This window comes from Vidua chalybeata, chromosome 23, assembly GCF_026979565.1.
Source record: "Vidua chalybeata isolate OUT-0048 chromosome 23, bVidCha1 merged haplotype, whole genome shotgun sequence".
NCBI lineage: Eukaryota > Metazoa > Chordata > Aves > Passeriformes > Viduidae > Vidua > Vidua chalybeata.
Window position 1 is genome coordinate 5,716,525 of NC_071552.1, and position 17,206 is coordinate 5,733,730.

The 17,206-nt window shown below is 54.7% G+C and overlaps 2 protein-coding genes across 5 annotated transcripts; both read right to left on the reverse strand.

Annotated features, from left to right (window-relative positions):
• Positions 1–1,954: 1,954 nt before the first annotated feature.
• CHEK1 (checkpoint kinase 1) lies at positions 1,955–8,596 on the reverse strand. Its single transcript, XM_053963405.1, has 12 exons — positions 8,456–8,596; positions 7,653–7,876; positions 7,484–7,548; positions 6,514–6,583; positions 5,795–5,983; positions 4,978–5,082; positions 4,746–4,841; positions 4,567–4,675; positions 4,211–4,388; positions 2,544–2,675; positions 2,357–2,458; positions 1,955–2,205 (listed from the first exon to the last, which is right to left on the reverse strand). Exons 1-12 carry the CDS (start codon positions 8,518–8,520, stop codon positions 2,110–2,112), a joined length of 1,431 nt encoding a protein of 476 aa, XP_053819380.1. The 5' UTR covers positions 8,521–8,596; the 3' UTR covers positions 1,955–2,109.
• Positions 8,597–8,777: 181 nt separating this feature from the next.
• On the reverse strand, positions 8,778–17,078 carry STT3A (STT3 oligosaccharyltransferase complex catalytic subunit A). 4 transcript variants are annotated; one of them, XM_053963473.1, is made up of 19 exons: positions 17,013–17,078; positions 15,911–15,995; positions 15,661–15,778; positions 15,504–15,564; positions 14,898–15,019; positions 14,581–14,726; positions 14,250–14,340; positions 13,509–13,615; positions 12,960–13,124; positions 12,246–12,426; positions 11,616–11,771; positions 11,386–11,477; positions 10,602–10,757; positions 10,308–10,496; positions 10,117–10,233; positions 9,933–10,035; positions 9,433–9,621; positions 9,204–9,319; positions 8,778–9,116 (listed from the first exon to the last, which is right to left on the reverse strand). In XM_053963473.1, the coding sequence occupies exons 3-19, from the start codon at positions 15,746–15,748 to the stop codon at positions 9,078–9,080; spliced, it is 2,118 nt and encodes a 705-aa protein (XP_053819448.1). In that variant the 5' UTR covers positions 15,749–15,778; positions 15,911–15,995; positions 17,013–17,078; the 3' UTR covers positions 8,778–9,077. The 4 variants fall into 4 exon arrangements, with proteins under 4 accessions (XP_053819448.1, XP_053819451.1, XP_053819450.1 ...); XM_053963476.1 differs by having other exon boundaries at positions 15,661–15,805; XM_053963475.1 differs by having other exon boundaries at positions 15,903–15,995; positions 17,013–17,072.
• Positions 17,079–17,206: the final 128 nt, after the last annotated feature.

Here is a 17,206-nt window from a genome sequence, read left to right on the forward strand (position 1 = left end):
ATCCCCAGTCCTATGTCCCACATCTGCATTCCAAGTTCTCCATCCTGTCTTTGGTACCTACATTATGAATCCTCTATCCACCATCCTGAATCCTATATCCCACATCTCCATTCCAAGTCCTGCATCCTAAATCCTACATCTCAAATCCTATGTCCCACATTTGCATCCCAAGTTCTCTGTCCCAGATCCTGTATCTATGTCCCAAATCTACATCCTAAATCTTGTGTTCCATATCTGCATCCTGAAACCTGCACCTGTGTCCTAAACCCTACAATACCATCTAAATTCTAAATCCTGTGCTGCGACCCATGTCTAAATCCTAAATATTCTATCCTGAATCTACATCCTAAATCCTGCATCCACAGCCTAAATCCTAAGTCCCATATCTGCATCACAAATTCCATTTCACATCCTAGATCTACGTCCTAAACCCTCCATCCTGTGCCTACATCCCAAATCCTATGTCCCACATTTGCATCCCAAATTCTGTCCCACAACCAACACCTAGATCCTAAATCCTCCATCTTCCATCTGTGTCCTAAATCCTGCATCCCTGAACCCTCCATCCTGCATCCAGCACTGCATCCCTAACACTGCATCCCAAACTCTGCTCCCAGGATGCTGCCAGGAGGCCGAGGGCTGGCACAACCCCCTGTGCCCGCTGGAGAGCCATGAATTTGGGATGAGGCGGGGGCAGAAGCCCCCGGCCGCCCGCCCCAGCCGTGCTGTTGGTTTTAGGATTTGCCACGCTCCGGTGCCTCCGAGCGCGCCGGGTCCCCGGCGGGGCCGCACAAAGGGCGCTTTCAGGGCCCCGCTCAGCACAGCCCCCCCCAACCCGGCCACATAGGAACACAAACCTTTTATCCCCTCGAGTTTCCCCCACAGACCCCAAGAGCAGAAAATAATCCTCTCCACGGAGTTAAAAAACCAAAAGGACCCTAAAAATTAGGGTTGAAAATGATTCCCATGGGAATGGATCCTGGTTAAAGAACGAGATCATGGCAGAGCAGCAGTGTCCAGCCTCCCCTGAAGCATCCTGGGGAGGAAGGGATGTGCCTGTGACCTCCCAAAATATCCCATTTACAGCAGGTAACAGGTGAAAAATTAATCTGTTTTGACAGCGAGACCAACTCGTGCAACGAGTTGTGTCCAGCCTCATACCCCTCCCCTTCGCGAGGCATTCCCAAAGATTTTCTTTTTTATGCCCTTAGAAATATAAATTCCTGGGGGGAATGAACCAGAAAACCCTGTATTCAGCCTAATTATCCCCCCTGGCCGCAATCTGTGATCTCTGGGACAATTAAAAGTGCTTAATCCCAGCTGAAAAGCAAACAAGGTCGGAGCGCGGCGTCTTCCTGCTTTCCCCTCGCCCGCTGCCGGGGTCTCGCTCCCCAGCTGCAATATAAATATGCAATTAAAAAATCGCTGCTAATTGCTTCGCCCAAGGGGGGTTCCCACCAAGGAAACAAAAAGGCTGGGAAAAGGATATTAAAAAAAAAATAATTCAAGAAGGGGTAAACAAGTAAAAAGTGCATTTTTTTAGCCCAGTCATTAAATACTGATGCAGCTTTAAAGAGAAATTGTGGTGATATCTCAGGGTTTGCACCCTGGGGTGGGGTTTTTTGGGGGGATGCTCTTTTTTGGGGGGGATGGGGTTAATCCCTGGCTCTCCTCTCTCGCTCCAGTGCTAACAACCCCTGGCAGCTCTCGGGCTCGTTAGTCCTTCCGAAAAGCAATTAGAGAGGTTGGAAAATGAGGGCAGCCACTGCCCTGAGACAGGGCAGGAATGGGGGGCGGGGGGGTCAGCTCCCAGCCCTTGGGGCTGGTTTAGGGCTGCACGGCTCGGCAGAGATCCCGCAGTGGGATTTATCCTGGCCGAGCAGAGCTGCGCCATCAGCAGGTTTCAGAGTGAACAACCCCGTGCAACGTCCCCCTTGCAGCAACCAGCCTCGCCTTGTGTCCCCCAGGGCTTTATTGAACCTTCAAAACCTAAAACAGGCGGCCAGACACCTTCACAGTATTTGGGTACTGCTGCCAGAACCCAGCCAGGAGGAGGAGGAGGAGGAGGTGGAGGAAGAGAAGGAAGAGGCAGAAAAGGGGTGTGAGGGCTCAGGTGCCGGGCAGCCAGACCTTCTGGGTGCTGACAATGTCGCTGAGCTTGGCCTTGATCTTCAGGAAATGCCTCTTGAACTCCAGGCCATCGCCCTGTGAGGGGAGAAGCAGGGGTTTACATCCACATCCCACATCCTACATCCACCTGCACCCCTCCATCCCCTGGCACCACCTCCCGTGGCCACCCCCACCCTGCACCTGCTGTGCACCCTGCACCCACCACCCACCCTGACCCCCCACACACCTTGGAGAGGCGAAAATCCACCAAAATCTTGCTCTCCATTTCCACCAGGTTCACCTTGAAGATGAGTTTGTTGTTCCTCCTGTCTGTGGTCGAGATGGTGACCTGCAAAGGGGGGCAATGCCTCGAATTATTCCCTGATGATGCAGCACAGGGGGTGCCAGCCCCAGTTCCATCCCCTGACACCCACCTGGTTGGTGCAGCTCATCTTCCAGCCGTATCCCATCTTCTCACACACCTCCTTCAGCGCGCGGTAAGAGCCGTCGGCGTCCAGCTTGGTGAAGAACCGCGTCATCCGCTTCACCAGCCGCTGCCACGGGCTCTGCCACCCCAAAAAAACGTTCCACAGGTCATAAATCCCGCCAAAAGGTCACAAATCCCACCAGGCTCCAGCCCCAGCACTGACACATCCTGGCTTTCGGTGAGGAAATGTTGGAAAGCTGCACCCCCTGATGGCACAAGCCAACAACCGCATCCCAAGCGGCAGAAATGCTGCACAGCCACATCCCAAACAGCGCAAAGTCGGCCCCGGCATCATAAAAATGCTCTTTAAAGACACCTATAGGATGCAAAGATGCGCCCCAATGGTATAAACAGTGCAACGATGGACCCCGATATTGTAAATTGGATGTCAAGTTACGTCCTAAATGCTGCAGGGCTGTACCGTGGAACTGGAAAGTTGCATTTTATTACTCAAAATACTGCAAAATCGTGCCCCAAATACCAGGTTGCACCCCAAGATGTCAAACCTTGCCCAGCAGCACCCCACTGCTGCCAAGCTGCTCCCTGATATTGTAAATCAGATGCTAAGTGGCACTCTAAACACCACAGAGCAGCCCCCAGCCACTGCACAAAGTGTACCCTGATGCCATAAATGATGCACATTTGCACCCCAAATCTTGGGAGGTGGCACCCCGAGATGATAAAACTCACAGCTGCATCCCAGCCTTGTCAAGTTGCTCCCTGATATTCCATATACAGCAAAGTTGCTCTTTAATGAGGTATTTATGATGCAAAGTTGCACCCCAACATTTTACACAGCACAATGCTGCAGCACAAAGCTGTAAATCAGATGTGAAACTGCCCCTCAAGCCCCTGGCAAAGTGACAAACTGACACTGAAAGTACTGTAAATTTGTACCCCAAATCCTGCACCTCACACCCTCAGGTGGTAAATATTCAACAGCCACAGCCCCACAGTTGCTCCCTGATTATTATAAATACAAAAGTTGCTTCTTAAACTTCCATATCTAAAGCAAAGCTGCACCCCAGTAGTGTAAAAGGTGCAGCACTGGATCCTGATGTTGTAAACTGGATGAGACTCTGCCCCCCAAATGCTGCAGAGTTGCACCCCAAGATGATAAACCTCACCCAGCCACACCCCACACATTGCCAAGCTGCTCCCTGATGTTATAAATATGGCAAAGTTGCTCCTTATTGTCATATACACAATGCGAAGTTGCACCCCAATTTATACAGTGCAACGTTGGACCCCAGTGTTGTAAACTGGACCTGAAGCTGTCCCCATACACCCCAAGGCCACGGCAAAGCGTCACCCTGATACTGAAAATACTGAAAAGCTGTGCCCCAAATCCTGCGAACTCGCACCCGAGGTGATAAATAACAAAAAGTTACACCTCCAGTATTCCCCATCAGGCAAAGCTGCACCCCAAGCACCACAGAGCAGCCCCCAACCACTGCAAGGTGCCCCCTGACACCATCGCTGATGCCGAGCTGCGCCCCAAATGCTGCGAGGTGAAATCCCAAGAGGATCAACCTCGCCCAGCTGCATCCCAAGCACTGCGAGGCAGCATCCCGATATTCCAAGTGGTGCCAGGTGCCCCCTGCAGCCCCTGACCTGGGAGGAGCCTGGGGTGCCCAGGAGTTGGCTGTTGACCAGCATGTGCTCGGGGCAGGCGGGCTGCGAGAAGCTGAAGCCCTGCACCAGCTGGTCGATGCTTCCCGTGCCACTCTCCCAGGGCATCCCGCCCGTGCCGGGCTCCGGCTGTGACGTGGAATAGCTTGCCTTATCCTCACTGCAAGGCAAGGGGGGACACAAGGGTTAGGAGCGCTGGAGAGAGCCGGATGTGGGAATTGCACGGGATTCTGCAGGATCTGGGTCCATCACAGGGGTTGTGCGGGGTTTCCACCCGACCACCTCCAGGAGAAAATGCCGGGAATGGCAAACCCGTGTGGAGGGAAGCAGAGGCTCACCCCAGCGCTCCCTTCACGGGTGAGAAGTCTGTATCGGATCGGATGTGCTTGGAGAAGCCTCCAGGGGAGTCAGTGACTCCCCCCGAGGAGAGCCGGGCCCGCTTGACATCTGCAAAGGGACAGGACACCAAATAACCCCAAATCCGGGGACACGAGCGCCTTCCCCCACGGCCCCTTACCCTTCTTGAGGGGTCTGCTGTACCACCGGTCCTTCTGGATGTCAGGAATGGTGATCCTCGCCGTCGGGCTCTCCGTGAGGATCTTGTGCAGCAGTGCTGGGGGAGATGAGGGGGTGGAGCACAACATGGTGTGTGTGTGGATATGTATATATTTGTGTGTGTATATAGGTATATATTTGTGTGTGTGTATATATGTATATATTTAGGGAGCTGCTGGGTGCTGGGTGCTTACCCAAGGGAGCGGAATCAATCTTCTTCCAAGGTGGGAGGTAGGTTTTCTTCTCCTTCCAGTCACTGTATTCTTGGCAGCTGTCACTGGGCTGGTCCCAAGGCAGCTCTGCCAGGAGATCCCACTGCTGTCACCCCTCGGTGCCACAACCCCCCGGGCAAACACGTGGCACTGTGGGGATGTGGTGTGCCAGGTGACCCTGCCCTGCCACGGATCCTGTGTGCTCCCCGTGCATCCCAAACCTCCCTGTGCACCCCATGGTTTCTCACACACATCCCATACCTCCCTGTGCATCCCAAGCTCCTCCTATGCATCCCATACCTCCCCTCTGCCTCTCATACACCTCCACTACACATCACATACATTCACCTTCTATTCCTTCCATATATGCCTATGGATATCCCAGACATCCCCCTCCATGCATTTCACATCTCCCTTATGGATCTCACACATTCCATCTGTTTCACACATCCCTCCCATCTCACATGTGCTCCCTCCCCATCCCATACATCCCCCGGTGCACTCCACGCACCTCCCCTCACACATTTCACCTGTGCACCTCTTCTGCATTCCATACACACACCCCTGTACATTCCACAAACACTCCCCCATGTCCTCTGCACCACTCCTGCATTTCCCCCCCACCCCCTGAACACATCCCATGCATTCCATCCACTCCTAGAGGCATTCCAGTGTTCCCACCTTTGCTGGCCATTTATCACCTCCTGTGGATTCCATCCATCCCAACATTCCCACCTCTGGCCAGCACGGCCATCAGCACATCACCCTCTGTGGATTCCATCCATCCTAACATTCCCACCTCCGGCCAGCATGGCTGTCAGCACCACGCCGCAGGCCCAGACGTCGACGGGCTCGGCGCGGAATTCGGGGCGCCGCAGCAGCTCGGGGGCCACGTAGGGCAGGGTCCCACACATCTTGTTCAGCAGCCGCTCCCGCCCGTTGTGCCGGAACACCGTGGCCAGGCCGAAATCCGAGATCTTCAGGTTGTCTGGGCCCAAACAGAAGCGAAAAGCCAACTTAAAACTTTAAATCAAAAGTCAAAATTAACCCACCCCGCCTCCCCGAAGTTGATTTAAAATGCAAGCTCAAATTTAAATAGAAATCAAAATGCAATTAAAAATTTTATTTATTAATTCAAACTCAAAATTTGTTTAAAAATTTGAGTTGAAAATAAGCTTAAAATAAAAATTCAAGTTAATATGTTAAAGTTTTAAGTTTCAAAGTTGAACTTAAAATTTGAATTAAAATACAAATAAAGTTAAAATAACTTCAAATTAGAATGCAAATTCAAATAAAAGCTTAAACTAAGAAATTAAACTAAAAAAATTGTAAAAACTTTAAATTAAAAATGCACAGTAAAATTTAAATTCAGAATAAAATCAAACCCTTACATTAAAAATTCCAATGCAAAATATAAGCGTTCAAATTAAAGCTTTAAATTAAACACTCAAGTAAAAAAAACACAAATTAAGAAATGAAAACTTAATGGAGGTCGGAGAGGGACACGCCTGCCCCCACCTCGCTCGTCCAGCAGCAGGTTCTCTGGCTTCAGGTCCCGGTGGGTGATGCCGATGCTGTGCAGGTACACCTGCGGAGGAGGGGAGGGGTCAGCGCCGTGCGGGAGTCACGGAAAGGGTCAGCACCGTGTGGGAATCATGGCAAGGGTCAGAGGGTCAGTGCCATGTGGGAATCGCAGAAAGGGTCAGCACTGTGCAGGAATCACAGCAAGGGTCAGGGGATCAGTGCCATGTGGGAATCATGGCAAGGGTCAGAGGGTCAGTGCTGGGTGGGAATCATGGCAAGGGTCAGCGCCGTGTGGGAATCATGGCAAGGGTCAGAGGGTCAGTGTCGTGTGGGAATCATGGCAAGGGTCAGTGCCGTGTGGGAATCATGGCAAGGGTCAGTGCCGTGTGGGAATCATAGCAAGGGTCAGAGGGTCAGTGTCGTGTGGGAATCATGGCAAGGGTCAGCACCGTGTGGGAATCATGGCAAGGGTCAGAGGGTCAGTGTTGTGTGGGAATCATGGCAAGGGTCAGTGCCGTGTGGGAATCATGGCAAGGGTCAGAGGGTCAGTGTCATGTGGGAATCATGGCAAGGGTCAGTGCCGTGTGGGAATCATGGCAAGGGTCAGCACCGTGTGGGAATCATGGCAAGGGTCAGAGGGTCAGTGTTGTGTGGGAATCATGGCAAGGGTCAGTGCCGTGTGGGAATCATGGCAAGGGCCAGCACTGGGCGGGAATCGTGGCGAGGGTCAGAGGGTCAGTGCTGGGTGGGAATCATGGCAAGGGTCAGTGCCGTGTGGGAATCATGGCAAGGGTCAGCGCCGTGTGGGAATCGTGGCAAGGGTCAGAGGGTCAGTGCCGTGTGGGAATCGTGGCAAGGATCAGTGCCGTGTGGGAAGGGAATCATGGCAAGGGCCAGCACCGTGCAGGAACCGCCACCGGCACCAGCAGCATCGCCGCCTCCAGCGCTGCCGGTGAGCACTCACCACGCCGGCAATCAGCTGCTGGAAGAACCGCTGTGCCTCCGGCTCTGGCATGCCGACATCCGGCTCTGCACGTGGGGAAGAAGAAGGGGAAGAGCAGTCCTCAGCCCTGTGGGGATGACAATTTAGGATGCCCCATTGCCCCTGAATCCCCGGGCAGCCCGTGCCGCACCGATGCGGTCGAAGAGCTCTCCGCCGCGGCAGTACTCCAGGAACAGGTACTGCGTAGGCCCCTCCCGCCGGTGTCCGTAGAACCGGACGACGTTCTCGTGGCTCAGCATCTTGTTGATGCAGATTTCCTTCTTGATGTTCTCTGGGCACTCGGCCGCGCGCTTCATGTCCACGATTTTCACGGCCACGGCCTCCTCAGTGCGGCGGTTCACGGCCAGCTGCACCCTGCGGTGGGCTGGGGTCAGTGCGGGCACGGAACAGGCAGGGAACGGGCATGGGAATGGGCACGGGAATGCTTCCCCCAGAGACAGGCAGCAGGCAGGGAATGGGGAGAGAATGCTGCCTCTGGAGACGGGCAGCAGGCAGGGAATATCGCCACTGGAGGCAAGGAACGGGCAGGGAATGGGCAGCAAATGGTGCCCCTGGAGACCGGGAGCGGGCAGGAACAGACAGGGAATGCAGGCACGGGCAGGTGCACGATGGGCACACAGGATGCAATGGGGTGTGATGGGCGAGCAGAGGGCACACGGAGGACATGCAACAGCCGTAGAGCGGGCGAACAGTGGGCATGTGATGGGCGAGCAGTGCGGACTGGACAAGCTGCCGGCACACACACGGCCTGTGACGGCCGAGAGGCGAGCAAACAGTGGCCGCGCAGAACCACGCAGGGACAAGCAGCGGGTGTGCGAGCGGCACACGATGGGGACAGAGGGGACAGCGGCCGCGCAAGGGGCAGGGCAGGGGCGTGCAAGGGGCGGACCAGGCCGGCAGCAACCCCGCGCCCCCCGGCCCCGCCGCACTCACTCCCCGTAGGCGCCTTCGCCCAGCGTCTGCACCAGGTCCCAGTCCTCCACGAAGGGCACCGCCATCCCCGGCCCCGGGCCCGCTCCGGGCCGCGATCCCGGTCCCGGTCGCGGCTCGGCCACACCGCCCTTTCCCGCCAGAGCCGCGAGCCCCGCCCCACCCTGCGCGCGCACACACCAAGCCACGCCCACCACGTCGCCCAGGCCACGCCCCCACCTGCACTCCCGTGTCCGTTGCAGGCCACGCCCCCCGCCGGCCACGCCCCCCGCCTCTATTCCCATTCAAGCCCGTTAAAAGGAGCGAAACGGCCCCAACGCCCCTGTGACAGAATTCGGGGAGAAACCCACCAAATTTATTTTTATTTATTTGTATTCTTCACAATTCCTGGTCAATCAGCCCCGGTGAGAGCCGCAATTCCTGATTTGGCAGCGGCTCTGTGTGTATATAAAAATCACTCCCGGCAGGGTGGGGCGGGCAGGGTCCTCCCGCCGCTGCCTGCGCTTACAAACGGTACAAAACAAACCCGAAACAGCCCCCCTCGAAAGCCCACCAAACCCCAAATCTCTGCTGCACAGGCAAGGCTGGGTCAGTGCAGTGTCCGGCGCGGCCGGTGCCGTCTCCTCTACGTCCTCGACAACCCGCGGTTGTCCAAATCTTTCACCTGGGCAGTAAAAGAAGGTTCATTAGGTAGAATTCCATGGGTTTTTTTCCCAAACTGCGTGGGTCTGGGCTCGCTCTGGTGCCATACCTTGTATATTCGGACCAGCCAGTGCTCTGTGGTGTACGCCTCCTCCAGCACGTCCAGCTCAAAGTCCTTGTTGCCGATTTCGGCGTTCCTCACCCGGTCGTAGCCTGGGGGTCGCTCTAGGAGAGGGCAAAGCGCAGGCAGTGCTGCTGCATCGCACCCCAGAGATGTCAGGGTGCAGTGGGGTCCCCCAACAGCAGTGCCACGCCCCGGGGGTGACGCAGGGACTCACTGGCCTCAGTGTAGACCTGGCCGAAGCGGTAGTAGCACATCTTGTACATGAGGCAGTTGAGCAGCACCGGGGAGCCCTCGCGGTCGACTCGGAACTCCCCGGTGGGGGTGTAGTAGTCGTGCTCCTTGATGTGGCGGCCCGTGTCCGTGCTGCCCCCGATCCGCACCATCCACAGGAACTTGTTGATGTCTGTAAGGAGGAGAGTTGGGGGGCAAAGAATAAGGGATTGAGTTGATTTGGGGGGCCAAGAGCAAGGGGTTGCATTGGGGTGAAAGAACAAGAAGTTGGGATGAGGTAAAAGAATGAGAAGCCAAGTTGAGCTGGGGGGCCAGGAGAGAGGGTTGAGATCATGTGGGGGGGTCAAAAGTAAGTTTGAGTTGAGGGAGAGCTCCAAAGAGGATCATTCCAGGCCCATTTTCACTCCACAGCCCCAGCTGGAGGTGGGATTCTGCCACCAGCACCCCTGGCTGGGTCTGAGCTGGCTCACAGCAGGACCTTACCGTCCGATGAGTACCCAGTTAGGCCGCCAAAGATGACCAGCACGTAGCTGACGTCCAGCTCCCTCATGATCTCGTAGGCCTTCTCCTCTGTCGATGCCATGGCCTGGGGCAGATGTGGTGTCAGCCAGTGCTGCTGTGGTGCCAACAAAGCCAGGCCAAGGCAGCAGGGGAGGGAGGGACCCACCTGGCCGACGCGGGAGATGTGCGTGTTGTTCCAGGTGTTGTTGTCCACCAGGATGGTCCGGTTGGCCATGGCAGTGATCTGGTACCCGTAGTCCCACCAGGACATCACCTTGGCATCCTGCACCAAACCCCGGCCGGGCATCAGCGCCTCAGTGGGCAATGTTGGGTGCCCAAGGCCCCAGCGCCCCGTACCTCCGGCGTGTTGTGCCGCAGCCAGTAATAAGCTTCTCGGAAGTCATCGAAGATGATCCTGCTGCCATCGCCGCCACGGGCAGAGAGAACGATGGAGGGGGAGGAATAGGCCTCGCTGGTCACCCAGGTGGAGTGGAAGGTGTAGGTGATCAGGAAGAACGCCATGACCAGGATCATGCCACTGGCAACCTGTGGGAACAACCCAGGGCCTCAGCACTGGAGGAACGGGGCTGTCAGCCTCCTGCACTCAGCCCATCAGGACCAGGCGCCTTCCTGAGCTGGTCTCGTGCCCACCTCGTTTTTAATGGGGTAGGTGGAGTCTTGCTGCTTTTTGCTTTTCTTGTCTGGCCGGCTGATATCCAGGTTCTTCATGTAGGTGGACAACACCTGAGAGACCCCGATGCCAGACAGGATGCACATCACCGGAGCCAGCACCAGCATGAGACGCACCTATGGCAACAGCAGAAGTGTTGGAGAAGGAATCCAGCAGAAATCCAAGGGAGGAGGGAACTGGATGCCATTCCTAGTCCAGCACCTCAAATTCAGTGGATATATCAGCCTTGGGATAAACCTGTGGCTGTTTAATTTAGTGGGGAGCTGCCACCATCTCAGACACCCCCAAGGGAAATTCCCTGAAGTGCTCAAAATTGACCCACATGGGAAATTGAGGTCACTTCAGCAATCTTAGGTGGAAGCAAGGATTGGTAGCTAACTCCACACCATAATTCAACCACATTTAGTGTCCAGGGTGCCACAGGAAGAGTGAAAATGGACTCATCAGCAACTGCTTGTCAGCAGTCCTTGCCTGAAAACCCAGAGAATTTAAGATTGCACTGGGAGCTCGGCTCTGGGAGATCAGGAACACTGACCAGGCAGCACTGACCCCACGGATGTGAGTAACACCCAAACCACTGAGTTTTGCAACTTCACCCTCGCTCACTGCAGAGAGGAGTGAAACAAAACCACATTTATGGAAGGGAGAAAAGCCCTCAGGGTGAAAGAATCATCCCTAAGTTCAGAAAAACAAATGAAATTGTTATGAGCACTCGGTGGCGGTGCTGGCGCCCGCAGCCCTCACCATGACAGCAGAGAAGTACATGCTGGTCACGCCGTACATGATGATGAAGATACGGGCGTCTGAGAGGTTGCTGAAGCAGTAGTAGAGACCAACTGTGAGGGGGGAGAAAAAGGGGTTAGGTTCAGCTCAGAGATGAAATAAAACCAGGCACTGAGGGACACAGCAGGCTCAGCATAGCCAGAAGAGGCAGGAAAACCCTCTGGTGACTAACTCAGGGTCAGGCAACTCACCTGGGAACATGAAAACAAGGAGCTGCAGGTCGAAGTAGTAGGAGGACCAAGTGGTGGGCTGGTGCTCAGAGACGGAGGCGATGATGGGGATGTTGTTCTTGGCATAGGAAGGGTCCAACAGGGAATAGAAGCGCCCCGTCCATGGGGAGATTTTCCCTAGGAAAGTGGAGAAAACAAATCCTCTTTGGATCCAGCAGAGTAACGGGCAATGCTGATACGTACTCTCCCAGGAAAGCACATGTGAGGCTGAATGAATGATTCCAGACCTCGTTTAGAATCTCTACTACTCAAAGCTGCCATTTTAGAAAGGAAATACAATGCCATTTCACTCTAAAAGACTCTTCCCTGCCTAACCTCTACCTTTAGTACCTCTTTGCTACTACAGAGCAACAATCAGTATCTGCAGCACCAGCCTGCTGTCCCCAGAGTCTCTGCCCCTCCTATCTTACAGCTGCTGCTTAAGTATTCCCTGCTAATGCACAAATCTGGGCAGGTCCCAACCTCCCACTTCAAGGGGACTCACAGGCACTGGCACCACAGTAACACAGAGTTAGGATGGACAAATTCCATGCCTTTGGAAGCAAGGAAAGAGGGTGAAACACCCTTGTAATGGCCACAGCCTCGGGCTACCTGTGAGCATCAGCACGGCCCCGACAGAGAGGAGGACGAAGCCGACCAGGGAAATGACACTCCTGAAGAGGACTTCGAACTGCTGTGGGTTCAGCTTGCTCCGGAGGTAGTCCACGAAGGCATGGATCTGGCACAAGCCGAAGACTCCAAGGGCAGCCATGTGCTCCGAGGAGAGGACAGGCTGGGAGTGGGGCAGAGCGTGGTCAGACACAGAAACAAACAGGAGCCCTTGCTGGCTTTTTTCACAAATCACTGCTTGGCACAATCTCTGCCAGTCACAGGAGAATGTTCAAATGTTCCCTCCCTGTGACTGGCACAACTGGTACGAGTCCTTTTCCTATATCTGCTTTGATTCTGATAAGAATCCATGTGGAAAATCAACCAGATTCTCTTGAAAACATGAGCCAGGTAGGCCTGTTTCCTGCCATACCAAGACACACATGGCACAAGTGTTTCCTTCACCAAAACCAAAGATATTTTTATGAAAGATAATCAGTGCCAGGAAGGTTATATTAGGAACTTTGAAAATCATCCAGCACAGCCAAAGGCTCATTTTGCCAAAGGTGGCAAGGAATCAGCACAATGGAAGCTGGAACAAGGAGTCAGCACCCACTCATAACCTCAAGGATGAAGGCAAGAAGTAAAACCAGGTGCCAGCACGCTGCTGTTCTGTTAGAACCCATCCCCAAGTCTGCAAACCCTCCTGGTGCCCACCTGGAAGCCAACAAAGGAGATCTGCATGGAGAGGATGGTTCCCAAGCAGTAGACTGTGCAATAGGCTACGTAGATCCTGTGGGAGAAGCGCCCGGTGAGCATCAGCACCAGGACGTGCAAGGGGATGAGGTTGATCAGAAAGACGTAGCCACCCCAGGAGGAGACCTGCCAGGACACAAACCAGACACACACCCACAAGTTCCAGGACTGAACAGCTGCAGAGCTGAGGTGAAACAGAGGTTTAGCTTTCCTGGGGTCACAGGCAGGATTTTCACACAGTAGCAATACCAGCCAGGATCTGCTCTATCTTAAGAGCATCCTCCACACCCCAGCTGCCAGAAACATGGATTTTTCAACACTACTAAGAACACCTCACACAAAACCCACTAGTTTTGGGAAGAAAGGACCCATTCCCTTTGCACCTCCATAGAGGTTCCAGCTCTCTGGACGCACTGACACAGGAACAGCACACCACGGCTTCCTGGTGAGCACATCCAGAGGGATCTCAAGAGTCAGGTTTACCCCAGAGCTGGGAGAAGGGACACTCACCATGTAGAAATAGGCGAGGGCACACATGGCTGCCCAATAGATGGAGCCAGTTTTGACGGCCTTGATCCACATGTAGTAGGTCAAGAGCATGCAGAATATGGCGATACCTGCGGAAGGACCCGGAGCCGTTAATGCCATCCCTGGGGCACAGCAGAGAACTCAAGCCATTAAAAACAGATTTGGAAATGCTTTTGCTGCTCCACTGCACTAAGAGACGGGCCTGGGAAAAGCGTTTGATATCTGGTTTCTAGACTGAAACACTGTGGTGTTTGTGTCTAACAGCTCACGTGGCTTCTTCCAGCCACACCAGCTGGAAGAACTCCTACACAGCCCCTAAAAGCCCAGCTACAGCAAAGGAACCAGGATCCTCCTCTGCCCCAGGCAGTGGCAGTGAGATTGCTGCCTTTGCCAGTCCCAGCGTCACTGCTGGAACAGGGATAAAAGTACAGAGGAACCACACAGCTCCACACTGCTCCAGTTCCAGGCAGAGTTTGGGGAGGCGACAAAACTCTGACTGGCAAACAAGGATACTGGAGTAAACTCGCTGCCAGAGCTGGGCAACACTCTCTCTACTCCACAGCATGGCCAAAAACCACCTCTGATCTCTGATGGGTCAGGTTTGTTCAGCACAAACCCAGCAGGGACCACCAGGAAAGGACAGATGTGCTCTGCAGCATCTTCCAGCACCACTTTCCAGCACCCAACAGTCCTTAAAGGTTTCCCCAAGGGTCACAAACTCACCTTCATTATCATAGGAGCCAGCAACAGATCGAGAGATGTATCCAGGCACAACAGCAATCATGGCAGCAGCAAGGAGTCCTGCCCCTGCATCCTGGAAGAAACAGCCAGGGAAAAGACATCTGGGTTAAGGGATTTTATTACTCAAAGGAATAAAAATTGCACATGGAAACAAAATTTTCAAACAGATCTGCCACTTCCCAGAAGGTTGGGGTTTTGAGGAGTGTGGTGGTCACCTCCAAACCTCTGACCCAGCTGCTCTCCCAAATGGCAAACAGCTCCTGCTCCTCTGGAAAGCCAAAGCCTGTGGGGCACACCCCACTGGCCCCTGTACCTTGAGCTCTTTGGTGAGGTGGTAAGTCACGATGGTGGTGAAGGAGGAGAAGAGGGGAGCCAGGAACACGCAGACGTTGCGGATGTCGATGGTGATGTGGAAGAAGTGCAGCACGTGGTAAATGGCTGCTGATGTGATCATCAGGCCTGGGGATGGAAATGACACTGTTATCAGGGTGCTCCGAAGACTCCCCAGCAGGGAGCTGCTGCCAAGGATGCATCCCCTCTGTTCCAGCTGGCACTCATGGATGCAGTCCCAATTTTCAGTCCCCGAATTTCCCTTGCACTAGGTGCATTTCAGCTTGGCAAAAGCTTTACCTGGGTAAATGGTTCCCCCGATGATCCTGCCCAGGGGGTACCATGCTCGGTCGTCAAACCAATTGTGGAATTTGTAGAAGCCCTCCTCAGCCAGGAAGCGGGTGGTGCGGTAGTTGAAATACCTGTAAGGATGACAAGGTACTGTGGGGGCTGCTCCTGTGTGTTCCATGCACAGAGAGCTGGCCCAGTTTCCCTCAGCTGCCCCAAACCTCAGCTGCAAAGGTTCATTCCTCCTCCCAGTGGACCTAAGAGTGTGTTTACAAAGTCCCTTGGGACTGATTCAATCAGCAACATGCTTGGGACACTGACACAAATCATGCCAGAAGCTCTCTCTCCTGCTCTCCTGCTGTGCCCAGGTCAGGAATAACCATCTCCCAGGAGAAAAGCAATGGCAGGTGATTCATGGATCTGGGTTGCAGGAAGAGCCCTGGGTACCAAGTGAATTCGGGTGTGGAAGAGAAAAACCAAGCTGTACTGAAACACGTCCTCCAAATCCCACATGCTCAATGGGGAACAACTTGAGCCTAGCACCATCAGCTGAATTCCATGTGCTCCAGGAGAGGAAAAGCCCAACCGGCCCCCAGGAAATGAGAAAATGACACTTACGGGTCAAACTCATGGATGACACTTTCAAATCTTAAGACAGAGAAAAGTCTCGTGGAGAAAGCTGCAAACACAGAGAAGGGGCAGAGTGAACACACAGAGCTCACGAGTTACCCTCGGTTTTCCTGCACCAGGACCATCCCTGAGGGCACAGACTTACACAGGACAGCTGCCATCGACAGGATGAGGAGCTTGAGCAGCGTGTCCTGCTTCTCATAGGAGAGCCGGAGAAACCCCAACTTGGTCATTTTCACATCAAATGCAGGGCCTGAGGATGCCTGGACACAATCAGGAAGATTAAAAGCCTTTAAAGCCTTCATGAGCTTTGGACTTTAAATCCCCCACTCTGGCCCAGCCTTCACTTCTGCCAGGTGCTTGTGCCTCCCCCCACAAACCCCTCACCTCCTGACCTGAGTTGTCACCCCAAATCCTGGCTGGTTTTCCTTCCTTTACAGAGCCCAGAAGTTCTCCGGGGCAGAGGACGTGCCTGTTTCTCTGTGCACAGAACAAAACCACAGTGTGAACTTGGGTAAAATCCCTGCCTTCCCTCTGGATGCTCTCTGAAGATTAACCATCACCTGCAAGCAATGCACAAAAAATATAATCCGTGGAGAATGCAACAAACGGGTGCTTTTTCTTACACACACGAAATAGGAATGGCTCCTGGCTACTCCCAGTTTGGATCACTTATGTCAAATATGTATCCTAGTAATTTGTTAATGCAGACCAGGAGAGTGAATTGGTTTTGCTCACACCAGACAATGTGGCTGTTTAATTCAACCTCCCTGGGGGGAGGAAAAGTCACAGAAATCCTGGGGTTGCACACCAAGGAAGTGACACTCTTACTGAAGAATCACAGCTTTAACGTCTTTCTACCTTGAAAACACTCAGATTTCTTCAAATCCTTTCTTGCCCAATCAGTCAGGAAAACCCCTCCCACCGCTCCGGGCAGGCTCAGTCCCAGCACGGTGAGTAAATGTGCAGTTCGGGTCTCTGAGCTGCATCACGGAGGACACAGTGGGACAAGCTGAGATTTTAAACCCAAACAAACCGGGCCCGGAAAAGCCGAGATTTAAAACCCAAGCAAGCTGTGCCCAGCAGTGATTCCGGCTGGCGCACGCCGGGCACTGCCTGGCACAGAAATACCGTGTGCTGGCGGTGTCCTGGATCCCCTGCGATGATGGAGCACAGTGCAGATGCCTCCCTCGGCCCGGGGCTGCCCCGCTGTCCTCGGGGGGACTCTTCACCCCCCAGGAGCTCCCAGTGACACCGAGCACTCCCGACCGCCGTGCTGCCCCCCGCGCCGCCAGGCTCCAGCCCCTGACCAGCCCCAGGGGCGCAGCCCTCCCGCCTGGGGACCCCTCAACCCCGGGCTCCCTCCAAGGCCCGGGCACCCCGTGACCCCTCAGGTCCCTCGCTCCACAGACCCCGCAGACCGGGCCCCCCTCCACCTCCAGGCCCGAGGTCCCCTGGCTCCCCCGGCCCCGGTCGGGTCCCGGCCGCGTCCCTCACCGCGGCCCCGCCGCCCCGTCCATCCGCCCCGCGCAGCCGCCCTGCCGCCGCCGCCGCCAGCCCGCGCCCCGCCCCCGCCCGCTTCCCATTGGCCGTCGCGTACGCCACTCCAGGCGCGGCCGCGCTCATTGGCCGAAGCGCCGAAAACTCCATCAGGTGCGGGGCGGTGCGTGAGGGGCACGGCGCCTCCCCAT